Source organism: Babylonia areolata, chromosome 26, assembly GCF_041734735.1.
Source record: "Babylonia areolata isolate BAREFJ2019XMU chromosome 26, ASM4173473v1, whole genome shotgun sequence".
Lineage (NCBI taxonomy): Eukaryota > Metazoa > Mollusca > Gastropoda > Neogastropoda > Buccinidae > Babylonia > Babylonia areolata.
Window position 1 is genome coordinate 17,919,098 of NC_134901.1, and position 26,510 is coordinate 17,945,607.

The 26,510-nt window shown below is 42.0% G+C and overlaps 2 protein-coding genes across 4 annotated transcripts in view; one reads left to right on the forward strand and one right to left on the reverse strand.

The window, feature by feature from the left end:
- LOC143300396 (putative ATP-dependent RNA helicase DHX35) overlaps nt 1-26,510 on the reverse strand; it is a 141,991-nt gene that overhangs the window by 76,886 nt on the left and 38,595 nt on the right. The gene's annotated exons all lie outside the window — the stretch shown is intronic.
- LOC143300783 (FMRFamide receptor-like) lies at nt 13,874-21,646 on the forward strand. The gene is made up of 5 exons (XM_076614713.1): nt 13,874-13,948; nt 15,102-15,361; nt 18,880-19,026; nt 20,132-20,308; nt 21,014-21,646. Exons 1-5 carry the CDS (start codon nt 13,885-13,887, stop codon nt 21,644-21,646), a joined length of 1,281 nt encoding a protein of 426 aa, XP_076470828.1. The 5' UTR covers nt 13,874-13,884.

The following is a 26,510-nucleotide window of genomic DNA, read 5'->3' on the forward strand; positions in this document are numbered from 1 at the left end:
ATTGACATTCTGTTTGGAGTGAAGGAACACCAGTATCCGAAAGGAAACGTCAGATTTACTAACTACATGATTCTGATTGGAAAAACGTGTATCAGTATTTTCAATTCTTTTTTTTCTTTTTTTTTCGGTATCGATTTATGAGAGGGAACTTAACCTAAGAACATTTGACTCTTGAACCCACCACACACACACACACACACACACACACACACACACACAAACACACACACAACTATACATTAGTAGATGGCGGGAAAATCCACAGTATAAAAAAAATAATTAAAAAAAAAAAAGTGGAGAAGGAAAGGTGAAAAAAGAAGGCAAAAAAGATCGATGAAGATCCATCTTCCAGAATATATTCATTGTGCTCAGTATCTCCACTTTTGAACAAACACCCACCCACCCTCGTCGTCCTCCAGAATACACATCTCTGCAGTACAACAAGAGATAAAAGAAAGAAAGCAAAGCTATCGTCCATGGTCATTGCCACAATCTCCGTAACGTTGACTGTACGACTCTGTCATGTAACCTCAGCACCAGTGTGACGGAGGAATGCCGTAATCACTCAGTGTCCTCGTCTTGTCGATTTTTTGTGCTGGAAAATTTCATATCTTTTCTATCGCTCTCTTGTTTTCAACCCCTACCCCACTTCCTCTTCTTTCTTTTCTGTCGTGTCTTCTTTTACTAAGTTTTCGGACCCATCGCAATATATATCATTTTCCAGACGGTCTTTGCCTTTCTATATGTTTGCAATCTGTCTCCTTGCATGTCAGCTGCATTCTAATGGGAAAGTAAGTGGGACTGGTAAACTTGGCATCGACTGGACCCGCCAGGTTTGCCGCTATCAAAAGATACGACCGAACCGAAAGGTTTGAGACAACCCTGCCTCATTCATGCTGGTTCATGTAACTCGCGTCAAAACAGGCGGTCTCTCCTGAAGTGTTGCGCGTGCGTTTAGATTCCCATCTTGAAGTCGCGCTGCGCAGACAGCCCTCTTCCCACCGATACCTCTTGCCCTGCCCCCTGCCTTTAAAAGATCGATGCCTTGCACCGTGGAGGACAGGCAAGGGATTGGGGGCAGTGTCCACCTCTTTAAAGTCTCTGCACTGCACTGTTACCGCGCAGTGCACGCACGTGCTCTCTCGCGACGGTGTGAGGTTTGTGGAGCACATGACTGGAGTCGTATTATATTGCTATGTTACGACGGTGTTCCTGCTGTCTGAATATTTCCGATGCTTTGTGACAAAGTATCAATAATATCTCTTTCCGCCTCTCTTGTCCAATTTTACCTCATGGTGTTTCTCGATTCTGAAAAAGCGATGTTTTGAGTATACTGCGAAAACGTCTTGCTACTGATGACCAGAACCTTGTGCAGATGTGCTCCCCTCCCTTGTCTCCAGCCTTCCTCGTATTTGTTTAATAACGGACGAACTCTTTTGGAAGGATTCTGAAATCTTTGGGACACACAATTAACAACACCAACAGCAGCCGCAGCAACAACAACAACTGGAAAAAGATAACAGTTTTCGGTTCTTGACGAGGCTGACAAACCTGACGTTATAACACTCAGTGGTGCCTCAATTACAGAAAGAGCTAAGGTAAGCCTAACCCGAGAGAAGCGAGAACAGAAGAAACACAAGGGGCATCAACCACTGAACGGAAGGCCGACGGTGACGGCCAGTCCAGACACGGTGACCCTCTGAACGCCCCTCAACATCAGTCCTCTACTCTGATCAAGGTGGCTCCCCTCAACTGAAAGGTCAGTAACAACTACAACGATAATAATAATAATAACAATAATAGTAATAATAACATCAACAACGACAACAAAAACAACACTAATAATAATAATAACAACAATAACATCAACCACAACAACGATAATGATGATGATGATGATGATGATGATGATGATGATGATGATGATGATGATGATGATGATCATCATCATCATCATCATCATCATCATCATCATCATCATCATCATCATCATCATCATCATTATCATCATCACAACAACAACAACAACAGCAACAATAAACGGGTGCAGTGATCAAATGGTTAGAGCGATGGATTCTGGCACGAGTTTCCGGAGTTCGATCCCCGTTACATCTGGTGGGTTAAGTGTGGAGATTTTTCCGACCTCCCAGGTCAACATAATGCGCAGACCCACATGTGCCTGAACCCGCTTCGTGTGTACACGCACAGTTCGGTGGGTAATGGAAACAAGAACATACCCAGCATACACCCCCCTCCCCCGAAAACGGAGTATCTGTTTCTGCTCCCCCCCCCCACCTCCCCCCCTCAAACACACACACACACACTCTTTTATGTATGATAGCAAACCAATATTGGCAAGACTGGCCTTACTATTAACGTCTTAAAAATGAACGTGTTCTCAAAAACTTAACTGTTTACATCTATGCGTCCTCTAAAATGAGGAGCATTACGATTTGAAAACTATTCTGGTGTACATTCAGTATATAATTATTACTCTTATACAGATAGGTATGTGCGTAAAATTGCTTTTCATTGTGTCTCATAAATGTTTATGTTTACACTCTGAAATGGGGCCATGGCTTGAATTAAACATCGATATCGTATAAAAAGAAACAAACGGACAAACAAGTAACAACAGAACCGCCAGCAGGTCCTGTATAACTTTTTACAATCTTAGTGTTAAGTTTCCTGGGTATTTTTGTTGCAATAATCGAGTGCTGCAGAGGGCAGATAATATGAATATGAAGACAAAAGAAAGCGACGACAGTAAGAAAATAAAAGAAGCACACATTCTCCCCAGAAAGAAGCGGCGACTGCGATACAAATCATTCAAAGGTCTTTTGACGAGTATTTATAAAGCCAGAAACTAGTTTAAGCGTTCTGTTTTTTCCTTCTCTAAAATATCTTAGCCTTGGAAACTTCCTGTGCACGGCATAATTATTACGTCACTACATCTCCCAAAACAATCTTAATATAATGATTTCCGCCACCAGCGCTTTTTTTTTCCCCGATGAGGGATGGTTTTGAAGCGTGCGGATGTGTGCATGTCTCACCCACGCACTTGAAAAAAGGTATCACTGGGATGGTGGTGGTGTCAATGTTGATGATCTTCCAGCATACTGTATCAAGAGGAAACCGTCTAAAGTACCGTCCGTGTATCATTCTTATTTCATCAATAACCTTTTTCTTCTTCTTTTTATTAGTATAATCTTTTTTATCGATTTGATATCATGTACAGTAAACATGAAATATTTACGTAAACCACATAACCCCAATGAGAAGACAGTAGCATAAATATATATATATATCGGGGGAAAATAGGGAAAAGCGTGTGATGTTCTTATTGATGTATCATCATTTTCGTCACATCGCCGTACATCTTACTATTATTGTTGTTGTTGTAGTCGTTATTCTGTCAGTGTTATCTAACATGGTTATTACGTTCACCCTCCGCCATTATTATTATTGCTGTTGCTGGGGTTGTCGTAAACATTTTGTTATCATCATCCGTATTTTTCTTCTACTTCTCCTTATCATTATTTCTACCTTTCCATTTGCTTCGTTGTTTTCAGATTCTTTCCCAAGTGTCGCTGTATTGTACTTCTAAGGTTTTGTGTTTGCGCGGTATGCTTAACTTTGTCGTGTTGTTTTAGGCGATATAAAAATAATGGAATAAATGTTGTCGTATTCACGTCTTTTTGTCGTGCGCTCGTGAACAGCAACTTTCACGTTCAATTCCGTTTACGAATGGGCTGCGGCGTACGTGAATGGCCGCTTTTGCCTCGCCGTTTAGGCAGCTGTATTCCGTTCTCAGAAGTATGTACTGCTGGGTGTTTTCAAGGCTCTGCATTCCACCGAACGTTCAGTTGGATAACAGTGTCTAACACGTGCGCATTTATCTTCTGCAAGTTTGTACACACGAAAGGGATTATGGCACGGGCAAGTCTGCAAGTTATAACCAAAGAGATCGGAAAAGCCGATTTTCCACCCTTAATCGCACCCCCCCCCCCCCCCCAGCCCCCCACCTGCCCCTCCCTCCTCCTCAAGGCACCGATTCTGGGATCGAGCCCCAGACCCTCAAACTGAAATTCCAATGCTTGTAACTGTTCGGCTGCTGTGCTCACCTGTGTTTTCGTCTCGAGACAACAAATTTTACGTGCGAAAATCGTGTTTGTTGTTTTAACCTTTTAAAATTTCTTTTTAAATTTATTTTCACATTTTATTTTTTTACGTGACTGGGATTATGCGTCGTCATCGTCGCGGTCGGCGCTACATGCATGCGCGTGTTGACGTGTTCGTGTTTGAATGATATTAAACAAACGATTCAAACTTCCAGGGCAGTTATGTAGAGAACCGCCCCCCCCCTCAACCTTCACCCCCCCCCCAAACCCCCCAATCCCCACCGGAAATATAGATTCATATGGCTGTCCTTGAGCTGTCGCATGTTAAAATGTCAAGGCGCCTACACCGCAGATGTGTGTGTGTGTGTGTGTGTGTGTGTGTGTGTGTGTGTGAGAGAGAGAGAGAGAGAGAGAGAGAGAAGGGGGGGGGGCATCATCAACAAGCTCAATTTCTCAAGGAGGCGTCACTGCGTTCGGACAAATCCATATACGCTGCACCACATCTGCTAGGCAGATGCGTGACTAGCAGCATAACCCAACGCGCTTAATTAGGCTTTGACTGTATGCATATAACTGTGTACCTATCAGGGTGGGTTTCTTCTACCTACAGAATTTTGCGAGAGGCCAACACTCTCGTTGCCATGGGTTCTTTTCTCAATGCGCCAAGTGCCTCCTGCACACGGGACTTCGGTTTATCATCTCATCCGAATGACTAGACCCCCAGTTTGATTTTCCAGTCAAACGTGAGAGAAAGGGCGAGAGCAGGATTCGAACCCAGACCCTCACGGACTCTCTGTATTGGCAAATGAGCGTCTTAACCATTCTGCCACCTTGCTCCATCATCATCATATGCCTAACTAAACCTTATGGGGTGGGGACTGGAAGTTGGCTGAGCAAATTTGGATTTGCCTGGAAATTTTCAGTTATATGTTTTGAAATATGGTGGATTCCGTTTGATAAGAAGCATGTTAGGCACGGTTTATGACGAAACCGGACATCGTCCTTCATCCATCACTGCACTTGGGCGGATGATTCGCTGTGTGTGTGTGTGTGTGTGTGTGTGTGTGTGTGTGTGTGTGTGTGTGTGTGTGGGGGGGGGGATGTGCGTGCGTACACGCCACATGTATTACAGTATTCAACAGAAGCCTGTGTTTTCGATCCTGTCTTCAATAAAGCAATTCAAACGTTTTCCCCCATCAACAGTTTGACTTAGGTGGACTTTGGGGGTACCTTGTGACCTCTTACACAACATGAGCACGTGCAAAGAAATCGTGGGAGCAACTGACACTAAAGCTTGCGTCAGCTGGCTGGGCTGTTAACTCTATCAGGAAAGTGGGGCCTTCTTCCTCCATGTCCTGCCTTCCAACACATGCTGTCTCTCTTAATGTTAAAACGTTGCACACATCTGTTGTCTCCGATGCTCTTGAGAGAGAGAGAGAGAGAGGGGGGGGGGAAGAGGGAGAGAGAGGGCATAAGAGCACACACACACACACACACACACACACACACACACACACGCACACACACTCTATCTCTCTTTCTCTCTCCCCGTCCCTCTGGGCCAATTCTTTCTTTCTTTTGCTTTGCTTTTTTTCCCTTCACCTATTTTCTTGTCATTTCTTCTGTATTTTTTCTACTATACTATTTGTTTATTGTCATCTGCGAAGATTCAAAACTTGGACGCAGGCGTGGTGATGAATCCCAATCGAAGAAAAGAAGCATGGGGAGTGGGGGTGAGGGTGGGGCTATTAGTAGAAGAGAAGGAAGAGGTGGAGGAAGAAGCAGCTAGATAGTGGAAGTGGTGAGGTGGAGGTGACGATTTAAATCGTTTGATATCACGTTATCATATCCCTTCATATTCGTGTCATAACATACTTCAAACTCTCATGCATATTCAAATAATCTTTGAGAACAATTAAATGAATAAATCGTTTCCAATAACGATGTAAAGGGGTTTATTTATCACATCCTCTGTTTAAATTCCACTTTCGCAGACTTTTGAAATTCCAGCTCATCCCATGATAGTATATCGTCTCCCTTTTTCCCTTGCAGACAATATGTGGGAACACACAGTCAAGCTGTTAGCGATGACATTTGAGGGTACATTACTACATAATGTATATCGTTGGTGAACTTTCTCTTTTCCGTCAACTGTTATAGCTCTTGTTTCCACCACTTTGCAAAAATACAAAGCGATGAAGGAAAAAAAATACTATAGATCGTTTGCGATAACATTTATCAATACTCTTTCATTACAATATGTGATGAACACAGATCCCAGTTTCCTTTTGATTATTCAAGGTTAATACTTCAATTTGCTGGAAATCTGTATTTTTCTACAGATACCCACCCGCCAACCTGTCTTTTTGTGCCACTCTAAATTATTTTTCAGTGTATCCTTTTCATGTCTTCAATTGTATTTTATTAGGTGACTACATACTATGCAATTAAAAAACAACAACAACAACAGAAACTCTTGAATGTATTTTTTTCATTTTGGGGGTAATGTATAACATATACACAAACTAAAAAAGTGTGCCCGGTAAATTGCAAAACAAATGAACACATTTGAAGACACCCATGTCTTGATGATCGCAATTCTACGACGGGGTTTCAAATTTCGTCTTGAGCAGGACCATTGCAAACGAAGAATTTCATATTTCAAAATGAAGAATTTCATCTATCTTATGCTCGAATTGAGTTGAACAATTTCATCTGTGTCCTTTGAAAACTTACAACAATCAATTTGAAAGCTACTGGATAACAATGTCATCCATACCTTATGAAAACTTCGCCAAACAATGAAAATAATGCGATAACAATGCCATCTGTATCTTTTGAAAAATAACACCAAACATTTTGAAAATAATGGGATAGCAATGTCATCTATATAATTTGAAAACTTACACCACGCACTGTAAAAATAAATCGGTTCCTTGAAAAAAAAAAAAAAAAAATCACTGGAATCCATATTTCTCACACTAACTCTTGATTTCTGTTCAAAGCTCCTACCAAAACCACAAATGGCGTCCATCTTCACTTTCCTGGTACGGGGAAATGTATTCTTAGCATTGCCTAGACCCCGTCTTCTTCTTATCATCTTCCTCTTATCACCGAAAAGAAAGAAGAAAAAAACGTAAAAGAAGCTGCATAACTGCGATGTTAGGGTTTCTGAAACGTATGATATTTCGCTGTCGTTAATGGTTTGTTGGAGAAAAAAAAAACACAATAAAAATTAATAATTGCCAATAAATTTCGTTCATTTACCTTCCTCGGAGCACAACCGCATTGGACTAAAACGATTTTGTTAAGGCATACGTCGTAGATGTATGCTGCGGTGATGTTGATGTCAGCGATGCCGTTGATGAATTCCAAGACTCAAGTTCTATGCATGGACACGTTTGCACTTGAAAATGGTTTTCCCTCTCTCCCTCTCTCACACACACACGCACGCACGCTCAAACACACACACACACACACACACACACACACGCACGCACGCACGCACGCACACTCATACACACGCTCATACGCACACAGCTAGAGGGAGAGAAAGTAAAGAAAAACTAAAAACAAATTTCTAAAGTAAATCAACACACACATACATATACATACACATGCACAGACACAGACACATACACACAAAGACACACACCACCACTGCTATACATCATCCACTCACACCCACACACACAGCCTTGGGGAAAAAAAAAGTGGGGCGGGGAGATTAAAAACAAACAGGAACACATAGGAATAAGACTTTGTATCTGACCACCTTGCACAAAGGAAAAGGTAAGTAGGCGGAGGATCGATAACTGCACGACATCTGTTGCGTCACCTGTGACCAACCATCACGTCTAAAGGCCACCTACAACAAGAGTCACACGATAATCCTACCAAGATACACAAGTCGAAGAAAGACGTCACTCTTATGCTCGATCTACACACTGTTGGCAGGTGTGACGTAACGCATAAACATGGACTTGCTCCCGATTGTCGTCATCAACGTCATCAATCAAAGAAGAAGAAGAAGAAGAAAGGCATGTCCGAAGCAACTGAGCGATGTTGAAACCACATATCCAACCGGAGTGAAAGCGGCCACAAATGTCGATGTTCTTGATGCGTGCCTGGACAAACGACCCAGCAAAAGTTTTGAGTCAAGGTTGAACGTGCACTTGACCACTTTCATCGGCTTTTATAACAATGGTTTCAGACTTTCATAAAAGAAGCGAGACGCTGAACTTTCCACCATCCATATTTCGTTGCTGCTGATTATTTCTTCTTCTTTTTTTTTCTCAAGACATATGACATACAATGAACAGAACGGTGACAGTCCAATTTCGATACAAAACAAAAGCAATGGCAGGCTTTTAATTGAGTCGTTGGAAAGGAAATGACGGGTTTTGCAAACACAGCAGACGGAATATAAGATATCATAAATAAGCAGTTCCATGCCAATGTTCTCAGACAGAAAGACATCGAGATCTCTGACAACGGAAGAGGAAGAATATTATAACCACTGACGTAGGATGTGTATCGTTTCATGAAAGACAAGAGAGACAAGGCCTTCAAGACTCACTTATGATACACTTTAAAAAAAAAAAAAATCCAAGCTTTTTATGTATTGAGTATAATGCATTTACTGTTATATTTATATTTTTTGTATTCTCTAAACTTGGCACTTTGATCTGATATTCGACCCAACAAAAGATCTGTCATTATTATCATTTTTTGTTCAAACAGGAACTTCTTTTGCTAAGCATGGAAGTTTTATTTATTGCAAACGTTTTGGTGTGGACAGTAAAACAAGGGAAATTACTCTGCTGGGGAACTTAGTTTGCTTTAAACTGATCTTTCTCATCTTAAACATTACATTTTGAAATTATACTCAATACATAAAAAGCTTGCATTTTTTTTAAAAAGTGCATCACAAGTGAGTCTTGAAGGCCTTGCCTCTCTTGTTTCAAAATGTAATGTTTAAGATGGGAAAGATCAGTTTAAAGCAAATTAACTCCACTAGCATTACAGAGTAATTTCCCTTTTTTACTATCTGCACCAAAACGTTTGCAAAATAAATAAAACTTCCATGCTTAGCAAAAGAAGTTCCTGTTTGAACCAAAAATGATAATAATGACTGCTCTAGCTGTTGGGTCAGAATATCAGATCAAAAAGCCAAGTTTAGAGAATACAAAAAATATAAATATAACAGTAAATGCAGTTTGCATATAATTAGGCTTCATTCTTTTTTTTTTTTGTGCCCATCCCAGAAGCGCAATATTGTTTTAAACAAGATGACTGGAAAGAACTGAATTTTTCCTATTTTTATGCCAAATTTGGTGTCAACTGACAAAGTAGTTGCAGAGAAAATGTCAATGTTAAAGTTTACCACGGACACACAGACACACACACACAGACAACCGAACACCGGGTTAAAATATAGACTCACTTTGTTTACACAAGTGAGTCAAAAATGTACTTGAAGATGGAGCTATGACATAAGCGTCTGTCTTGACATCATTCTGACTCAAACTCTTCAATCATTCACATTTTCTAACAAATTTCCACATAAAAAATTCAAACTTAAATTCCAGGGACACAAAAGTTTGGAGCTATGTGCCAATCTGCGAATAACAGAATAAGAACACAAACTACTTAAATCAGAAGATGACCCAAAACAATTTATTTTTTTTTGGTCTTACTCTCGAATATCCAGTTACAACATAAGGCACAATATCTATCTTGCAAAACAATTTAAAAAAATAACCATACCCTTAAAAACAATGTTTAAAAACAACGCCAACCCATGTAACCAATAGCTCCCCGTTACAGGATGAAAAAAAAAAATCCATTTCTGACCACCGGAAATAAATATATTTATCTCGTGCAGAGAAAACCACAAACGGTGCTTATTGTGGCATCAACTGATGTTTGTCTTTCGAATTCGAAGAGGACCATGGCTTTAAAACAAAAACAAAAACAACAACAACAATCAGAACCGCGTTTCGATTGCTGTCGTATGACAGCACCAGCAGAGGCAATTTCACGCAGCGGCTGACTGAAACCTTTCAAAGTCATGTTTTTTCCAGGCCACACACACACGTGCTCTCCCTCACTCACGTCTACTCTCTCGCACGCGCGCGCGCACACGCACACACGCAAAACCTCTCCAACACATCAGTGCATCATGGTTTAATCATGGTTTGTGTCGATCTATTATTGTCATCCCAGCATTGTGATCAGGCACTCTTTCCCAACATCTCGCCAACCCTTGCTCCTTTCTATCCAAACCATCCGTCTTTATCACACATTCGGTGCTCTCTCTCCCTCTCTGACCCCCTCTCCCCTAATCCCCCCCCTCCCCTCCTCTCTCTCTATCTCTTACTCGTACACAATAACGCGCAAACACAATGGTAACTCACTGGGACACTCTGAGCAAAACAATATCATATTATTTTTTACAAAGGAATGTTAACAATATCTGCAGCGTCCTTTCCCTCGTTTAGTCGTCGACTTTGGAAGTCGTATATTTTGAACATAACAAAGTATATTTCCCTGTGGCTTATTTTGTCTGAAGGGACCAATTTACTTCCTAAACTTGTGTGCTCAGCAACTCAACGTTTCGAATCTTTATTTTGGATAGCCCGAAGCATCATATAAATCGAAACAGAAAAATGTTTGTCGCGCGTGTAAAGTTCATTTCAAGCTGGAATAAAAATAAAAATCAACTTCAGCAGTTTCGTTAAATCCTTGAAAGGGTTTACGGTTTTCTTTGTGAAGATTATGGCAGGTGATAAGATTTCTCAAACTTTGTCACGTGGGGGAAAAAAAGACCAAAAAGAAGAAGAAGAAGAAGAGAGAGAGTGTGAGAGAGATAGAGATACATACATACATACATGTAGACAGACAGAGAGTCAGAACGATCTGACAATAAAAAAGATTGACATCGGCATCAAGAGAACAGGAACAACGCAATACTATCACACGCATTTGGTCAACATTCAGTTTGATGGGTTCATGAATGTCATGTCACAAAGAAGTTGGAGAAAGAAAACAGGCGTAAGATTTTAAAACAAGAGAGGCAAGGCCTTCAAGACTCACTTGTGATAAATTAAGTCCCCTAGCATTAATTACAGAGTAATTTCCCTTTTTTACTATCTGCACCAAAACGTTTGCAAAATAAATAAAAATTCCATGCTTAGCAAAAGAAGTTACTGTTTGAACAAAAACTGACAATAATGACTCCTCTTGATGTGTCAGAATAAGAGGTCAAAGTGCCAAGTTTAGAGAATACAAAAAATACAAATATAACAGTAAATGCAGTTTGCATATAATTAGGCTTCTTTTTATATTTATTTTTTTTTTGGTGCCCATCCCAGAGGTGCAATATTGTTTTAAACAAGATGACTGGAAAGAACTGAATTTTTCCTATTTTTATGCCAAATTTGGTGTCAACTGACAAAGTATTTGCAGAGAAAATGTCAATGTTAAAGTTTACCACGGACACACAGACACACAGACACACGGACGGACACACACACACACACACACACAGACAACCGAACACCGGGTTAAAACATAGACTCACTTTGTTTACACAAGTGAGTCAAAAATGTAAACGCCAAAGGTCTCATGAACATAAAATCGTTTCTGTCTCTCTGTATCTGTGCGCGTCTCTGTCTCTCTCTCTCCCCCCTCTCTTGCGCACGCAAGTATTAAACACACACACACACACACACACACACAAACGCACGCACACACACGCCTCCCCCCTCCCCCCACATACACACACACGCGCGCGCACCACCCCAGTCAACCCAGTTTGTGCGGAGTTATTTTCATCATCTGCATTAATTCAATGCAGTTTTCTCCCCTGTCTAATCTGTCTGTGCCGTCATAATCCCGATCTTTCAGATCCTAAACAAGAAAGGAGAGGCAGAGATTGAAAATGAGAAGAAGAAGATGGAGGAGAAGAAGAAGAAAAAATAAAGAAAAAGAACATGAAAAGGAAGGAAGAAGGAAAAAAAGAACACATAAAAAATTGGAAAGTAACAAAGAAAGGAAGAAACGTAGGATCAAAAAGGAAAGCAAGAAAGACAGAAAGGAATGAGAAAAAGGAAAAAAAGAGAGAAAAGGACAAAAAACAAAAACAAAAAAAGGGGGGGGGGAAGAAAAATATAAAAGAAAGAAGCAAATACAAAATGAAAGAAAATGGGAAAAGAAAGAAAGAAAATAACAAAGAAAGAAAGAAAGCCTTTCCTGATCTAGGATTCACCCCAAAACAGCTGAAGATCAAATCCCTCACAAAACCTCTCTCGTCCTGCCTGGATTAAACCGCCAAAAGAAATCTCAGTTTCTGTGTGTTTTCCTTATTGAACATCCGCATGCTTCCAGTATCAAATCCTTTCCACATGGAATAAAGCAACAACAACAACAACAAAAAATGCGCCCACCAAAGTCACTGACCGACTAATGACAGAGGTGGGGGGGTCAAGTGTCTCAGTATTTTTGTCTGAAGATGACATATTAATCTTGTTGAAAATTCTGTTCTATGGCATGATGACAATCAACAAGCGTTACTTTACACTTGGCGTGGTGTGTATGTTCGTTCGCCATGGATTACCAAGGCACCAGCAAATCAATCCAACCATTGCGTTAGCTAGCTTGTGTGTGTGTGTGTGTGTGTGTGTGTGTGTGTAGATAAATACTACGACATGATAATGGAAGCAATGTAATGCAGGTAAACATATATAAATGCTGTTTTCTTTTTGTAGTGAAGTCATGTATGAGAGAACTGTCCATCCGATAAATATGCTTTCTTCCTCTCAATTTCAAGACGCTATGTTTGCAATAAACGACCCACCCAGTCCCCCACCATTTTTAATTACTTGTTGATTGAAAACTGTTAGAATCATCGCCTTCTCCACCCACTTTCCTTCGGCCAAACGATGTCTGCTATAGAAGATGACCTCGAATGAATCTTTCATTACTTGTTTTATTGAGTTTTATACGAAATAGATTGTTCTCCCGCTCTCAGTTATTCCAGCTTAAATCACAATCGTGTTGTCTGACATATTCGATATTTCGCCATCAATTCTTTCAAGTCACTATTAAAAGTGAAGTCGTACCTCGAGATCCACCTTCGTTGTCGACATGGCTATGAACATGGCAGACTGAACAGCTGGCTTCAACAGAAAATTCTTCAACAAAATGTGTCATCTCTGATTCCACAATTTATCATCTGCTCTTCTTTGCCTCCGATTCCACAATTCATCATCTGCTCTTCTTTGCCCCTGACTCCATAATTCATCATCTGCCCTTCTTTGCCTCCGATTCCACAATTCATTATCTGCCCTTCTTTGCCTCTGACTCCACAATTCATTATCTGCCCTTCTTTGCCTCTGATTCCACAATTCATCATCTGCTTTTCTTTGCCTCTGATTCCACAATTCATCATCTGCTTTTCTTTGCCTCTGATTCCACAATTCATCATCTGCTCTTCTTTGCTTCCGATTCCATAATTCATCAATATTTATATCGCTCTTCTTTGCACCTGCTGTTTCAGCTGTTCAAAACAAGAACGAAAGAGAAGATAATGGCGATGATGATGAACATGACTACCCCCCTCGGCCTGACCACCCCCCTCGGCCTGACGACCCCTCCTCCCCCAACCGCCAGCAACACCACCGCTCTCCTCAACAGCAGCGGCCACACTGACCCGTCCGTCACGGCAGTCAGCCTCCTCCTTCAGGAACTGACCACTGCCATGGCCGAGGACCTCCTCCCAAACTCTTCCCTCTGGACCACCAACACCACCACCACCGACTCCGGTACAGTCAGCTTGTCAGTGTATGCAGTGTGCACGATGTGACCAGCTGTCTGTTGGGGCATTCCATTCTGGGTTTTAACGGTGGTAGGATGATTAGTTTTGTGGGAATGTCAACCATACTGTCGATCTTGTGAACTGTTTGATTGATGTGGATACTTTCACAGTGCTTATCCTCGGTCAAAAATTAAGATCTAGGTGTTGTACAATCACGAAGTCATTTGCACGAAAAGGCTTAATGCGCTTATCATTCGTTTCCTGTGACATTCAGTCGGGCTTCAGTCACACACGCACGCACGCACACAAACACACACACAGAGAGAGAGAGAGAGAGAGAGAGAGAGAGAGAGAGAGAGAGAGAACAAATAAATTTTAAAAAGTAAATAAAACAAAAATACTTTATATTTCCTAACTGTATTTTATTTGTATTATCTCTAGATTTTAATTTCTTCCTCTTCTTTTCCTTTCGCGCCCCAGAATTTCGGACATTTTGTTTTCTGAATTTTGATGATCAATGAATGATGATGATGATGATGATGATGATGATGATGATGATGACGACGACGATGATGATGATGGAAGACAAGCGAGGGTGGTCCATTTTGGTTTGGGACTACCTGACAAGATTCTTTATACCAGGCCCGAGATATATAGACACCTGCAGTGGTCGTTAGAAAATCCGAGCAAACGCTCCCAAAGACGCATTCGTGCAAAAGGATGACACTCGACTGAGTGGCCCCTCTCCCCATGTGAGCACAAAGCACAATCAATGTTAGGTAGGAACCGGTCACGGGCCAAAAACTAACAAACAAACAAAAAAAAAACCCACAGCACACCACTGATGGGGCTCGAACCCACGACTCCCCAGTCGTCAGTCCCTGTAGCTAACCACTTCGCCACGGCAGCTGGTTTAATTAAACAGAATCGAGTTTAACGACGGCATGGTTCGCGTGATCGTTTTCTGCTTCCGTGAACTGTGAATTCAAAGAGCTGAGTTTTAACGATATATCAGCTGATGCCCTCTGCGTCAAATAGTTCAGGGCCTGGGTCTTGGTTCGATGATAGTTGCGTTGTTCTAGTCCTGAATGGTTTCGGTTTTTCATTGCTTTTATACCCCCTCAACTCCCCCTATCCACCTCCTTGTCCTCATCCCACAGACCAGACTGGAAGAGGAAGCGGCGGTGGCAGTGCGCAGCTGGCGGCCTACACGCCAGTGCGCAATTTCCTGCAGCCGACGGTGTGCGCCATGGGGATCGTGTTGAACGTGCTGAACCTGCTGGTGCTGACGGAGCGGTGCCTGAAGGAGTCGCCCTACATCTACCTGACGGCCATGGCCGTGCTGTGTCTGGCCAGCCTCTCCATGAGCCTCGTGCACAACGGCTGCATGCAGAGTTTCAACAACAACTACTATTGCTTTGTGAGTGTTGCTTTCACGTCTGTCCTGTCTGTCAAAGCTTCCACAACAACTACTGCTGCTTTGTGGGTGTTGCCTTCACTTCTGTCCTGTCTAGAGGTATTGCTGCTTTGTGGGTGTTGCCTTCACTTCTGTCCTGTCTAAAGGTATTGCTGCTTTGTGCGTGTTGCCTTCACTTCTGTCCTGTCTAGAGGTATTGCTGCTTTGTGCGTGTTGCCTTCATTTCTGTCCTGTGTAAAGGTATTGCTGCGTGACACGTGTTACCTTCACGTCTGTCCTGTCTAGAGCTATTGCTGCGTGACACGTGTTACCTTCACTTGTGTCCTGTCTAGAGCTATTGCTGCCTTGTGCGTGTTGCCTTCACTTCTGCTCTGTCAAGAGGTATTGTTGCTTTGTGCATGTTGCCTTTACTTCTGTCCTGTCTATAGCTGTTGCTGATTGGCACGTGTTGCCTTCACTTCTGTCATGTCTAGAGGTATTGCTGCTTGGCACGTGTTGCCTTCACTTCTGCTCTGTCTGTTAGAGCTTGCATAACAACTACCACTGCTTGGCACGTGTTGCCTTCACTTCTGCTCTGTCTGTCAGAGCTTGCACAACAACTACCACTGCTTGGCACGTTTTGCCTTCACGTCTGTCCTGTCTGTCAGAGCTTCCACAACAACTACTGCTGCTTTGAGCGTGCAGCTTCACTTCTGTCCTGTGTATAGCTATTGCTGCTTTGTGCGTGTTGTCTTCACTCCTGTCTGTTAAAGCTTCCAAACAACTACTACTGCTTGGCACGTGTTGCCTTCACTTCTGTACTGTCTGTGAGAGCTTCTATAACAACTACTCCTTGGCACGTGTGCTACCTCAGCAATAAACAACATAAATAGGAATCTTTATTTTCTCCTTCTTCCTCCATCGGGAGTATTAACAATGTGAATAAATCCAAAACTTTGTGTCTCTTCTCTACAAAAGATGGGTAATTATAAAACAAAATAAAACAGGACATACAAACAAACCAAATAAAAACAATGAATCTTGCTCACACACCTTTTCCACGCTCGGGGATGAGTGGGTTATCAGCAGCAGAGTGATTTTCACAATAATCTGTGTGCGTGCGTGTGTGTGTGTGTGTGTGTGTGTGTGGGTGGGTGTGGGTGTGTGTGTGTGTGTGCGCGCGCGCGTGCAGGCAACAAAGAAAAAATCTCCTGCTCGAAGTCAGCTTACCAAGTTATATGCAAAACAATAAATCTCTCCCCGTCCCCGTCAAGATTACGTTCTGTTTGTTAGTGAATGAGCGTGCGTGCGTACCTGTGTGTGTGTGTGTGTGTGTGTGTGTGTGTGTGTAAGAAAGAGAGAGAGAGAGTGAGAGAGTGGTCCGTGTTTTACTATCTTAGCAATCGGTCGCAGCTTAATTCTAAATGATTCAAAGTGTCAGTGAAATCAATAAACAATGAATGACTCATGTCCTGACTTCAGTTCTAAACAGTTCCACGAAAAAAAAAGTCATATATTTAGAATACAGCGGTGCGGAGAAAACAAAAATGAGATAATAATGGAAAGACAAATGTGATGAAAAATAGGAAGAGGGCAACCAGAAGCATCAACAACAACAGCAGATGAGGAATACGAATTGAACAGGAAATGAAAAGGGAAACGAAAAGAAAATATTCAACTGAAAACAAACTTGGGAATATTGAACGCCAAAAAGGAAAAGTGCAAAGAGAGAGAGAGAGAGAGAGAGAGAGAGACAGACAGACAGACAGAGACAGACAGAGAGAGACAGAGAGAAGGGGGGGCGGGGGGGTGATGGGGAGGGAATGGAATGGTTTATTCACATGTAGGCTTCAGCCCCACGTGGGGATGGGAGGGAGGGAGGGAAGGAGAGAGTGTGTGTGTGCGTGTGTATGTGTGTGTGTGTGTGTGTGTGTGTGTGTGTGTGTTTAGCACGCGCGCACATGTCCACGTGCGCGTACATGTGTGTGATTAACAAGAATACTGAAGGGAAACAAGTTCAAGTCAATGTTTTTTCCGTCATTTTTGAAAATAATGATACAAAGATGCAAACAACAGTGGAACTGGACATCACTTAAGAGGGCAACTTCTAATTCAATGAATCCTCTGTAAAGCAGAGGGATGTATTTGTCATGCCTAGCATGACTGGAGATGAAGTGCTGATGCACATGCGCTCACGCAGGCCATGACACACGCCCGTATGCCACTGGGACACACACATACATAAGCGCGCAGACGAGGAAAAGGAAAAAGGAGAAAAATCAGAATACAAATCCAGCCAATCCTACCTTCCAAGTTTCCGATAAATCTGTACAAGGTTCGAGGGTGAAATATTAACCAACGGCTTATTATTCTTCCCGTTTGCCTTGACACTACCTGTCTTGATTTTCTCAAACGAATGGGATTGCCCTCTGTTGATCCTATAATCAAATCCCCTGTGACGGTCCTTGCCCCCTCAGACCACGTTGATTCCCTTAATTATCTTTCCACGGAGTGGACATGTCTAGAAAGCTATGCTGAGCTGTGTGCTCTATTTGTCTGCACTGACAGAGGCGATCTACGACTTACATTTCATTCATTCATTATGCCCATCGCTCCTGGTGGAGCATCGGCCATCGACGACCCCTCGCCATCGCACTCTGTTCTGGGCTGTTCTGACCATTCCAGTCCAGTTGGTCCCTTGCTGCTTCAGCTCTGCCTCGGTATCTCGCCTCCAGCTGTTGCCAGGCCGGCCTCTCTTCTTCTTTCCCTGCGGGTTCCAGGTCAGGGCTTGGCGTGTGATGCTGGACGCTGGCTTCCTGAGGGTGTGTCCAATCCAGCCCCACTTCTTCCGCAGTATCTGCTTGGCCAGTGGTTCCTGTCCCTCTCGCTCCCACAGATCTTCGTTTCGGATCTTCTCCTGCCATCGATCTTGTAGATGCGCCTCAGACAGGTGTTGAAGAATGTCTGAATCTTCTGCTGCATCGTCTGTGTTGTCCGCCATGTCTCGCATCTTCACACTGGAGTTGAAGATGCGGAGTTTGGTTTTCATACTGATTGCTCCAGATGCCCAGATGCTCTTGAGCATGATGATCTAAGACTTACGGTACATAATATTGTTCCAGTCCAGCATCATCTGTTCGAAAGTCTTCAGATGATGACTTCTTTTGCTCTCGGAGATATTGGGGCACTCATTAACAAAGTCAAATACCTGTGAGTTTAGAAATAGGTTTACATGTATGTCTTTTCCCCCTGTTTCCCTCATTGGTCATCATCTCCACCCCCACCCCTTACCCCTCCTCACTCCCTCTTTCTTATAGTGTTCTCTTGGAAGTAAGTTCAGGTATTTATTGGGTGCCATACGAAGGTATGCGCTTGCATCTACGTATTTTTCTACAATCACACCCACATACACACATTGACCAAGCGACCCCTGCATTTTTCTCCACTGGAGTACACATTCCATTCGTATATTCTCTGCAATTTTCTCAACAGGTACTGACATTATACCCTTCGTCCATTACCTGCATACTCTGTACCTCCAGGTGTACACGTACCACGTGTACTTCCCATGTGTGAACATCTGTTCCAACTCCACCATGTGGCTGATTGTCACCGTCACCATTGAACGCTTCCTCTTCATCAAGTATCCGCTGTGGGCCAGAGCCAAGTGTGACCGCCGCTCTGCTAAGGTGGGCAAAGGGCAATGACAACATTGATGACTGATGATGATGACGACAGTCATGATGATTATGCATAATATTATGAGGCAAGATTGCAATGGCATTTGGTGCTGCTGCCTTGGGTGTTTGGGGACCCCCAACGCCGACTGTCCAAAAGCCATCTTGGACGAGAGAGTGGGGATGTAACTTGGGCAAGACACTCGACTATAATAGAATTCTAACCCAGATAGTCGGACAGCAGTTGCCTCCTCTGCTGTTGATGATGATTATGATGATGATGATGATGCATGACATGTCGATAAATGACGATGATAGTTGTGATGATGATGGCCATATTTAAAGCGATGATTTGTACGTCCTTGCATACTTATATACTGGGTAAGAGACTGGATTGTGTGACTTGGCACTGAGCCATGTTGAAGTTAGCAAACCTTTGAAAGGATGTACACAGATTAGCTGCACTGTATTTGATTTCCACCATATATAACTCCATGTTCACTACACTATTGTCACCAGTCATACTTGAGGTGATAATGATAAAAAAAAAGAAAAAAAAAGAGAAACAGATGATGAAGATGAAGGCGACAATAATGACGGTTCCGAATCGTTTGATCTAAAGAGATGAAGAAGAATGATGATGATGATGATGATGATGATGATGGAAAAGATGTAGTTCGATTGTCGGTTGCGCGCGCATTTCTTGTGTCCACTTAGATCTTTTCACATTTCCCTGCATTTGCGCTAAAACATAAGTTTCTCTTTCACGCAAACTGAAAGCTATTATTGATCATGTACAGTGCTGAAACAAAAACAACTCGAAATTATCCAGTGCAAATGATACATAGACTTTCAAAAACTGAAAGACATCGTGCGTTTTTTTCCACCTGGAAGGACACTCCTCATACTCCCTATCTTCCATATAAAAAACAACAACAAAAAACAAAAACAAAACCAAAAAAAACAGTGTTTCCTGAACATTCAGCTGCTCTTTTTTTTTTTCCTTCACTTGGATGGACAATCCCTCTTCTCCCTATCTTCCACTAAAATACACATCAGTAGTCTTCCCGCACGTTCTGATCGTTCTGGTCCATCGTGAAGTGTTGCTGTTCACCAGATCAAGATCTGTGTGGTGATCCTGCTGATGGTCATCCTCAACATCCCCCGCTTCCTGTTCTACAAAGTGGTGCCCCACAAGGAGAAGGGCCCCGGCTACTACACCTACGACTACAAAGACGTCCGGCTGAGCCAGGCCATAGTCATCATCTCCTGGATCTACAGTGTCCTGATACAGGTGAGTGCTACTTTTCTACTTCAGACAGGTGCGTGTTGGTTTTACTGTTCTGTGTCCTTCATGTTGGCGCGTGTTTGTTCAACGTTTCTGTTTCCAGTCACTTGTAATTTGGGAAGAAGGGAGAGGAGTGAGAAGGTGAAGAAAAAATAAAAAAATAATGAAAAAAGGGACGGAGACGAAGAAGAAGAAGAAGAAGAAGAAGAAGAAAACAAAAACAATACCAACAACAAACGAAGGTTAAGAAAAAAGAACAAACATTGTGCAAGGGCTAATATTTAGCAATAAAGTAATAAATGTATGTTTTATAGATATTATGAAAAATATCTTTTTCGGAGAGAGAGAGAGAGGCGTATTTCTCAGTTACCAACGCAAATATAGCTTCAATGATTGAATTTAGGTGTGTGGAGATGAATTCCATTTCCAGACGATCCCAACGTGGTTTTCCACGCACTCCCTATGTGGTTTTCCAGATGACCCCAATGTGGTTTTCCACGCACTCCCTGTGTGGTTTTCCAGATGATCCCAATGTGGTTTTCCACGCACTCACTATTTGGTTTTCCAGATGATCCCAATGTGGTTTTCCACTGCACTCACCATGTGGTTTTCCAAATGATCCCAATTTGGTTTCCACGAACTCACCATGTGGTTTTCAAAATGATCCAAATGTCGTTTTCCACACACACTCCTACCTGTGTGGTGTTGCAGATGATCCCCATGTCCATCCTGTGTGTGCTCAACTTCTACCTGGTGTACGCCGTGCACCGGGCCCGCCGCCTGCGTAAACACCTGCACATCCGCAACAACATGGAGGCCAAGTGGAGCCGCGAGCAGACCCGCCTCACCGTCACCCTCATCACCATCGTCTTCTTCTTCCTCGTCTGCATCATGCCCTCCGCCTTCAGCGACATGCACGTGGCCTACGCTTTCTTCGGCCGCGGCCTGTCGCACAAGGAGTTCAGCCAGTCCCGCTTCTACAAGTCCTTCGCCATCACCACCAACCTGCTGGTCTTCTGCCAGCTCAGCTTCAACTTCGTGCCCTTCTCCGCCTTCAACGAGAAGTTCCGGGCCGTGTTCAAGAGGATGCTGCGACGCTGGGCAGAGCAGATCAGGCGCTGCGTCAGCGGGCAGCACAGCAGCCGCAGCATGTGTCGGTTGATGAGGATGGACGCTGCCCAGGGGAGCGCCAGGGGGCGGGTGGAGATCATCGGCAACAACAACAACAACAACGACGATAACGACAACAACAAGCTGCGGCTGACGTCGTCCAGCAACTCCATGTCCAGTGGGAAGGACACCTCCCAGACCAAGGCCAGCTTCCTGCTAGAGATAGCCAGCTGAAGACAGGGGTGGGGGTGGGAAGGAGGGGATGGCATACGCAGATGGCTGATTTCTGCATTGGCAATGCCTTCAATTATAAATATGTCGTGCACGTGTATGACTAGTTTTGGAATCTGTACTGCTTTGATGAGTTATAAATATGGGGTGTAAGTGTATGACTAGTTCTGGAACTTGGACTGCATTGATGAGTTATAAATATGGGGTGCAGGCAGATGCCTACTTTCTGCATTTGGACTGCCTTGGTGAGCTATAGACACCACACTGGATGTAGGCAGATGCCTAGTTTCTGCATGCAGGCTGCCTTCATTCCCAGCTTTTTGATAGCGCTTGGGACAACAACGCTTCCTTTCAAGTACGGAACAATGCCAGTAGCATCAAAAGAGTCCTCTCAGCTGTGCAATAAACGCAATGACCAAGCATAGTTTAAACGAGCGTTTTCTTAACGGCATTGTTGAACCTGTGTTTGATATCAGTTCTACCCCCCATTATGTAGATGGCAATGGGATGAAATGAAGCCCAAGTGAAGTATGGTTTGAGGATGATGTAAAAAGTGTGTTCAGACAAAGACTGTTCCAGTCAAGTATAATTAAGTGGAAAATGACATGCTGGTTTATCAAAAGTGTGCTTTTGACATGTCCCCCCCCCCCCCCCCCCCCCATTTCTTTGACTGTAGTTATACAGTCAGCTATACTGTCGGCACACAGATTCAGTACAGTCTGAATCAACTGTTTGGTCTGTGTCCGTCATGACAAACATAGGTTCGATTAACTATTGTATACTTTGATATCAATTTTGTGCCTGGAGAACAGGTTCAGTCACTTTTCCTCTAAATATTTTTAGTGTTTGCATGTGAACGTGTGTGTGTGTGTGTGTGTGTGTGTGTGTGTGTGTGTTATGAAATGTACTTTAATTTTTATTGTTTGATGGTTTTTGAAATGTGCTTTTTGCTTTGCATTTGTGAATGCATTGGATGTTTTTCGTCCAAAGATAGCTGTTAAAATGTTTTCATGTCGTGTTATATTTAACTGGATATGTTAGGTGCTGTGAGCAGCATCGGCACTGAATATCGCATCACAGAATAGTTATGTATTATCTTTATTCTTATCATCATCAACAGCAGCAACAGCAGCAAATTTTACTTTAATCGTTGTGCTTTGCAGTCAGCTTTTTCCGCCCTGATGAGAGCCTTTAAAATCAACAAGGACTGAAATATTGTTGTGCTTCTTGATGTAACATTATAACATATGGTAATACCCTCTAAATAATGACAGATTGTTTTCTTGTACAGGTTGTGCTTTCCAGACAGCTTTTTTTCCGCCCTGATGACAGGCTTTAGAATAAATAAGGACTGAAATATTGATATGCTTGATGTTACATCATATTAAAGTTTTGATAATGGTAATACCCCCTAAATATGACAGTTTGTTGTTGTTTTCTTTTACCCCAATGTGTGTGTTTGAGTTAGCTTAGTTATGGGAATTATTTTCCTGAACTGGAAAAAATGTTTTGACTTCTGTGTTCATAAATTCATTATCTGTCATATGTGAATGTAAATTCAAATGTTGACTATTAGTTTGCTAACATTAATTTTCTCTATCACTACTTTTGGTGTTTTTATACTTGTCACACATGTATAAATGGACAGTTTTGTTATATATGAATTAGCAATGAGAGGCATGTTACAATGGCTAAAATATTAAATGGACACCCACACTGGTGCTACAGAAAAAGACCCACAACCATCAGTTTTTCCCTCTCTCAGAATGGTTTTATGCTCATAAATCATCAGTTTCCAAACATTTCCACTATAACAGATTATAATTTTGCAGGTACTCTGAATAATACAATATCTTAAGTTTGCACACAGAAATATTCGGTCAATAGCTGCATAAAGAAATATTCTATCAATACCACACAGACACGCATACTCAAACATTCACCTTAACACATGCCACCCCCTCCCCCCCAACCCGCACACACACACACAAACACACACACACAGAGGCAAAGTATACATTAAGTATTACTGATTTTTTTTGTTTGAGGGCTGATCTGGTGACTCTTTATGAGATCACAAGAGTCAAGTCAATAATGAATGTGAAGCACAACAGAAAAACTTTGTAATCCATTCCACTTTTCAATAAGTAGCTTGAGGATAGAATAAAATAAGGAAAACAACAATTTCAGTGGCATTTATATTTAGATAGAACAAAGAAACAGAATGTAGTAAATATATGTCAATGCAAATATTCAATGAGTGCCCACACATACAGAATACATAACAAAAGCAGCTGATCATGAAGAAAAAGAAGAAGAAGAAGAAGAAGAAGAAGAAAAAGAATTCACTCATATCTGATTCTGAATATAACAAACATACATTTCAAAGACAAATCACTGGTACAGCCCTAAAATGGCAGCTTTCCAAGTGACAGTAACCTCCAAGCAGTAGATGCATTGCTATGTATTTCATAAAACAAATTTAGAAGGCAAATGTAATGGTGCTTTGTGACTGCCTTTGTAGGATATCTTAAAGTTGTGGCTTTGATTAGAACTTGTGATCAGTGCTTTAAAGTAACTTACTAAGTGCTTTAATATGTTACGTACAAAAATCTACATTTCATTTTTTCAAATGATGTACCAACCTGTTTCTATTACTTCTCTCCCTCTATAGCTCTCTCTCTGTGAATAAGTGAATAACTCAGTGAGACAATGTAAGCAGAAACAAATTGTAGTGGGCAACGAATAATATAATCATGTTCTCTGTGTGTGTCCATGGATGACTGTATCTCCTTGACAATGTGATAGTGCATTGAAATGCAGTTGATTAAATGCTTCATAAAAACAGTGCTTTACTAAGTTCTCTATACCTTAATCTATGAAGAGTTAATCATTGTACAAAAAGTACCAATCAACCCTCTTCTCCCTCTCAAATGAGATGGTAAACTGAGGTCCCCGAGTGTAGCATGCACTTCATGCACATAAAAGAACCCAAGGCAACAGACAGAGTTATGAAGAAGAACCCACATTGATAGACCAAAACACAAAAATCAAACAAGCAAAACTGCACTAAAAAAAAAAGAAGAAAAAAGAAAAGAAAAAAAGGCACCAGACAGTGTTTAACTCTACTTGGGAAAAACAGCCATAATATCATACCTACCTTTTGAGACTGAGGAGTAATGTTACAGTACAGACTTACAGAACAAAATAATCATTGTTTCCTGGTTGTTCTGATGGAACATATATGTGTATGTGTGTGTGCGTGCGTGCATGCGTGTGTAGGAGAGAGAAAGAGACAGAGAGAGTGTGTGTGTATGTGTGTGAGAAAGAGAGGGAGAGGGGGAGAGAGAGAGTGTGTAAGAGAGAGAGAGAGAGAGAGAGAGTGTGTAAGAGAGAGAGAGAGAGAGAGAGAGAGAGAATGTGTGGGTTTTTTTTTGTTTGTTTGTGTGTGTGTGTGTGTGTGTGTGTGTGTGTGTGTGTGTGTGTGTGTGTGTGAATTAGAGAAAGAGAGAGAGAGAGAGTGTGTGTGTATGTGTGCGTGTGTGTGTATGTGTGTGCGCATGCGTGCGCACATGTTGATGTATGTTTTTGGCAAACTGAAATCTCTCTTTTTATAACATGTACTTCTCTCTCTCCCTCCCCACACCCACTGACTCTCACTCTCTCTCTTTTCCACCTCTCCAACACCACCCGCTCCTTCCCTTTTGATTTTTTACCCATTTAAAGTAATGAGAAGTCTAATGAACATGCGAATAATATTTTCTGTATAAAGTGACAGTGGATGGTGTTTTTCAGTTATCACAAGCTTTCTCAACATATATGTGTTGTGCGCTTGTGTAGCCCTTGTTGGTTGTGGAAATAAACAATTCTTTTCACAAAATACATCTGTTCTTTGGTCAGAATGTGACAAGTCTCTCTGCTTGTGTCTGTCTGTCAGTATCTCTCTCTCTGACTGTCTTTCTTTCTCTTTCCACCCTCATCTAGAGCTCTCTCCATTTCATATTTATCTCTTTCCCTTCCAATTTCATAGTACACTTTTTTTCCCCAAGTGGACAAGTACATATCTTGCAATGATACACATTCACACTCAATCACTGTGCCAAAAACCAGCTGAAACACGTACACAGGCATGCGCACTCACACACGCGCATGCACACACACACACACACACACACTGTGCATACATGCGCCCACACAGACACACACACAGACACAAACTGAAATCACGGAAACTAACATATGATAATCTTCTCCAAATCTGATGTTTTCACTGGAGTGGACACTGATGCTCACTGGTTATAATCTACCATAAACAGTTGGGTTTTGGCTGTGGACAGGTAGACAAGAGGGTCAAAATATCTGTTCACTTTCCCAAATAGCAACAGCAGCATCAACAATTTTTTTTAATATATACCGCAATTAGAGAAGCACCACAGGTCCTTGTAAGATTTTACATCACAGAAATAATGACATTAAAGTCTCTCACAGCTGAAATGCTTTTTACAAATACAATGCCAAATGATGCACAATGTTTTTACTGTTGGATGCCATCAGCATTTCTTTGCATTTTCATATTTTATTTTTATTTTTTGGCAGTGGGTGAGGTGGTTATGAACTTCACATGTAGCTCAGTCAAAACTGGACACATCAAAACAAAGTGGACTTCATCCTCAACTGTGGCTTTACACAGTGGAGATAACTGATCAGCTATATTTTTATGTTTATAGCGGTAAGTGTGAACATTAATTTTGGTTATTCCATATGCCTGTTGCTTCATCTTGAACAAGGGCTGCAGTAAAGCACTCTTCAGCCACCCTTGTCCTGTGCTAGTCGCTCTAGCTGTCCCAAATTGCGGCCTCTCCTCATC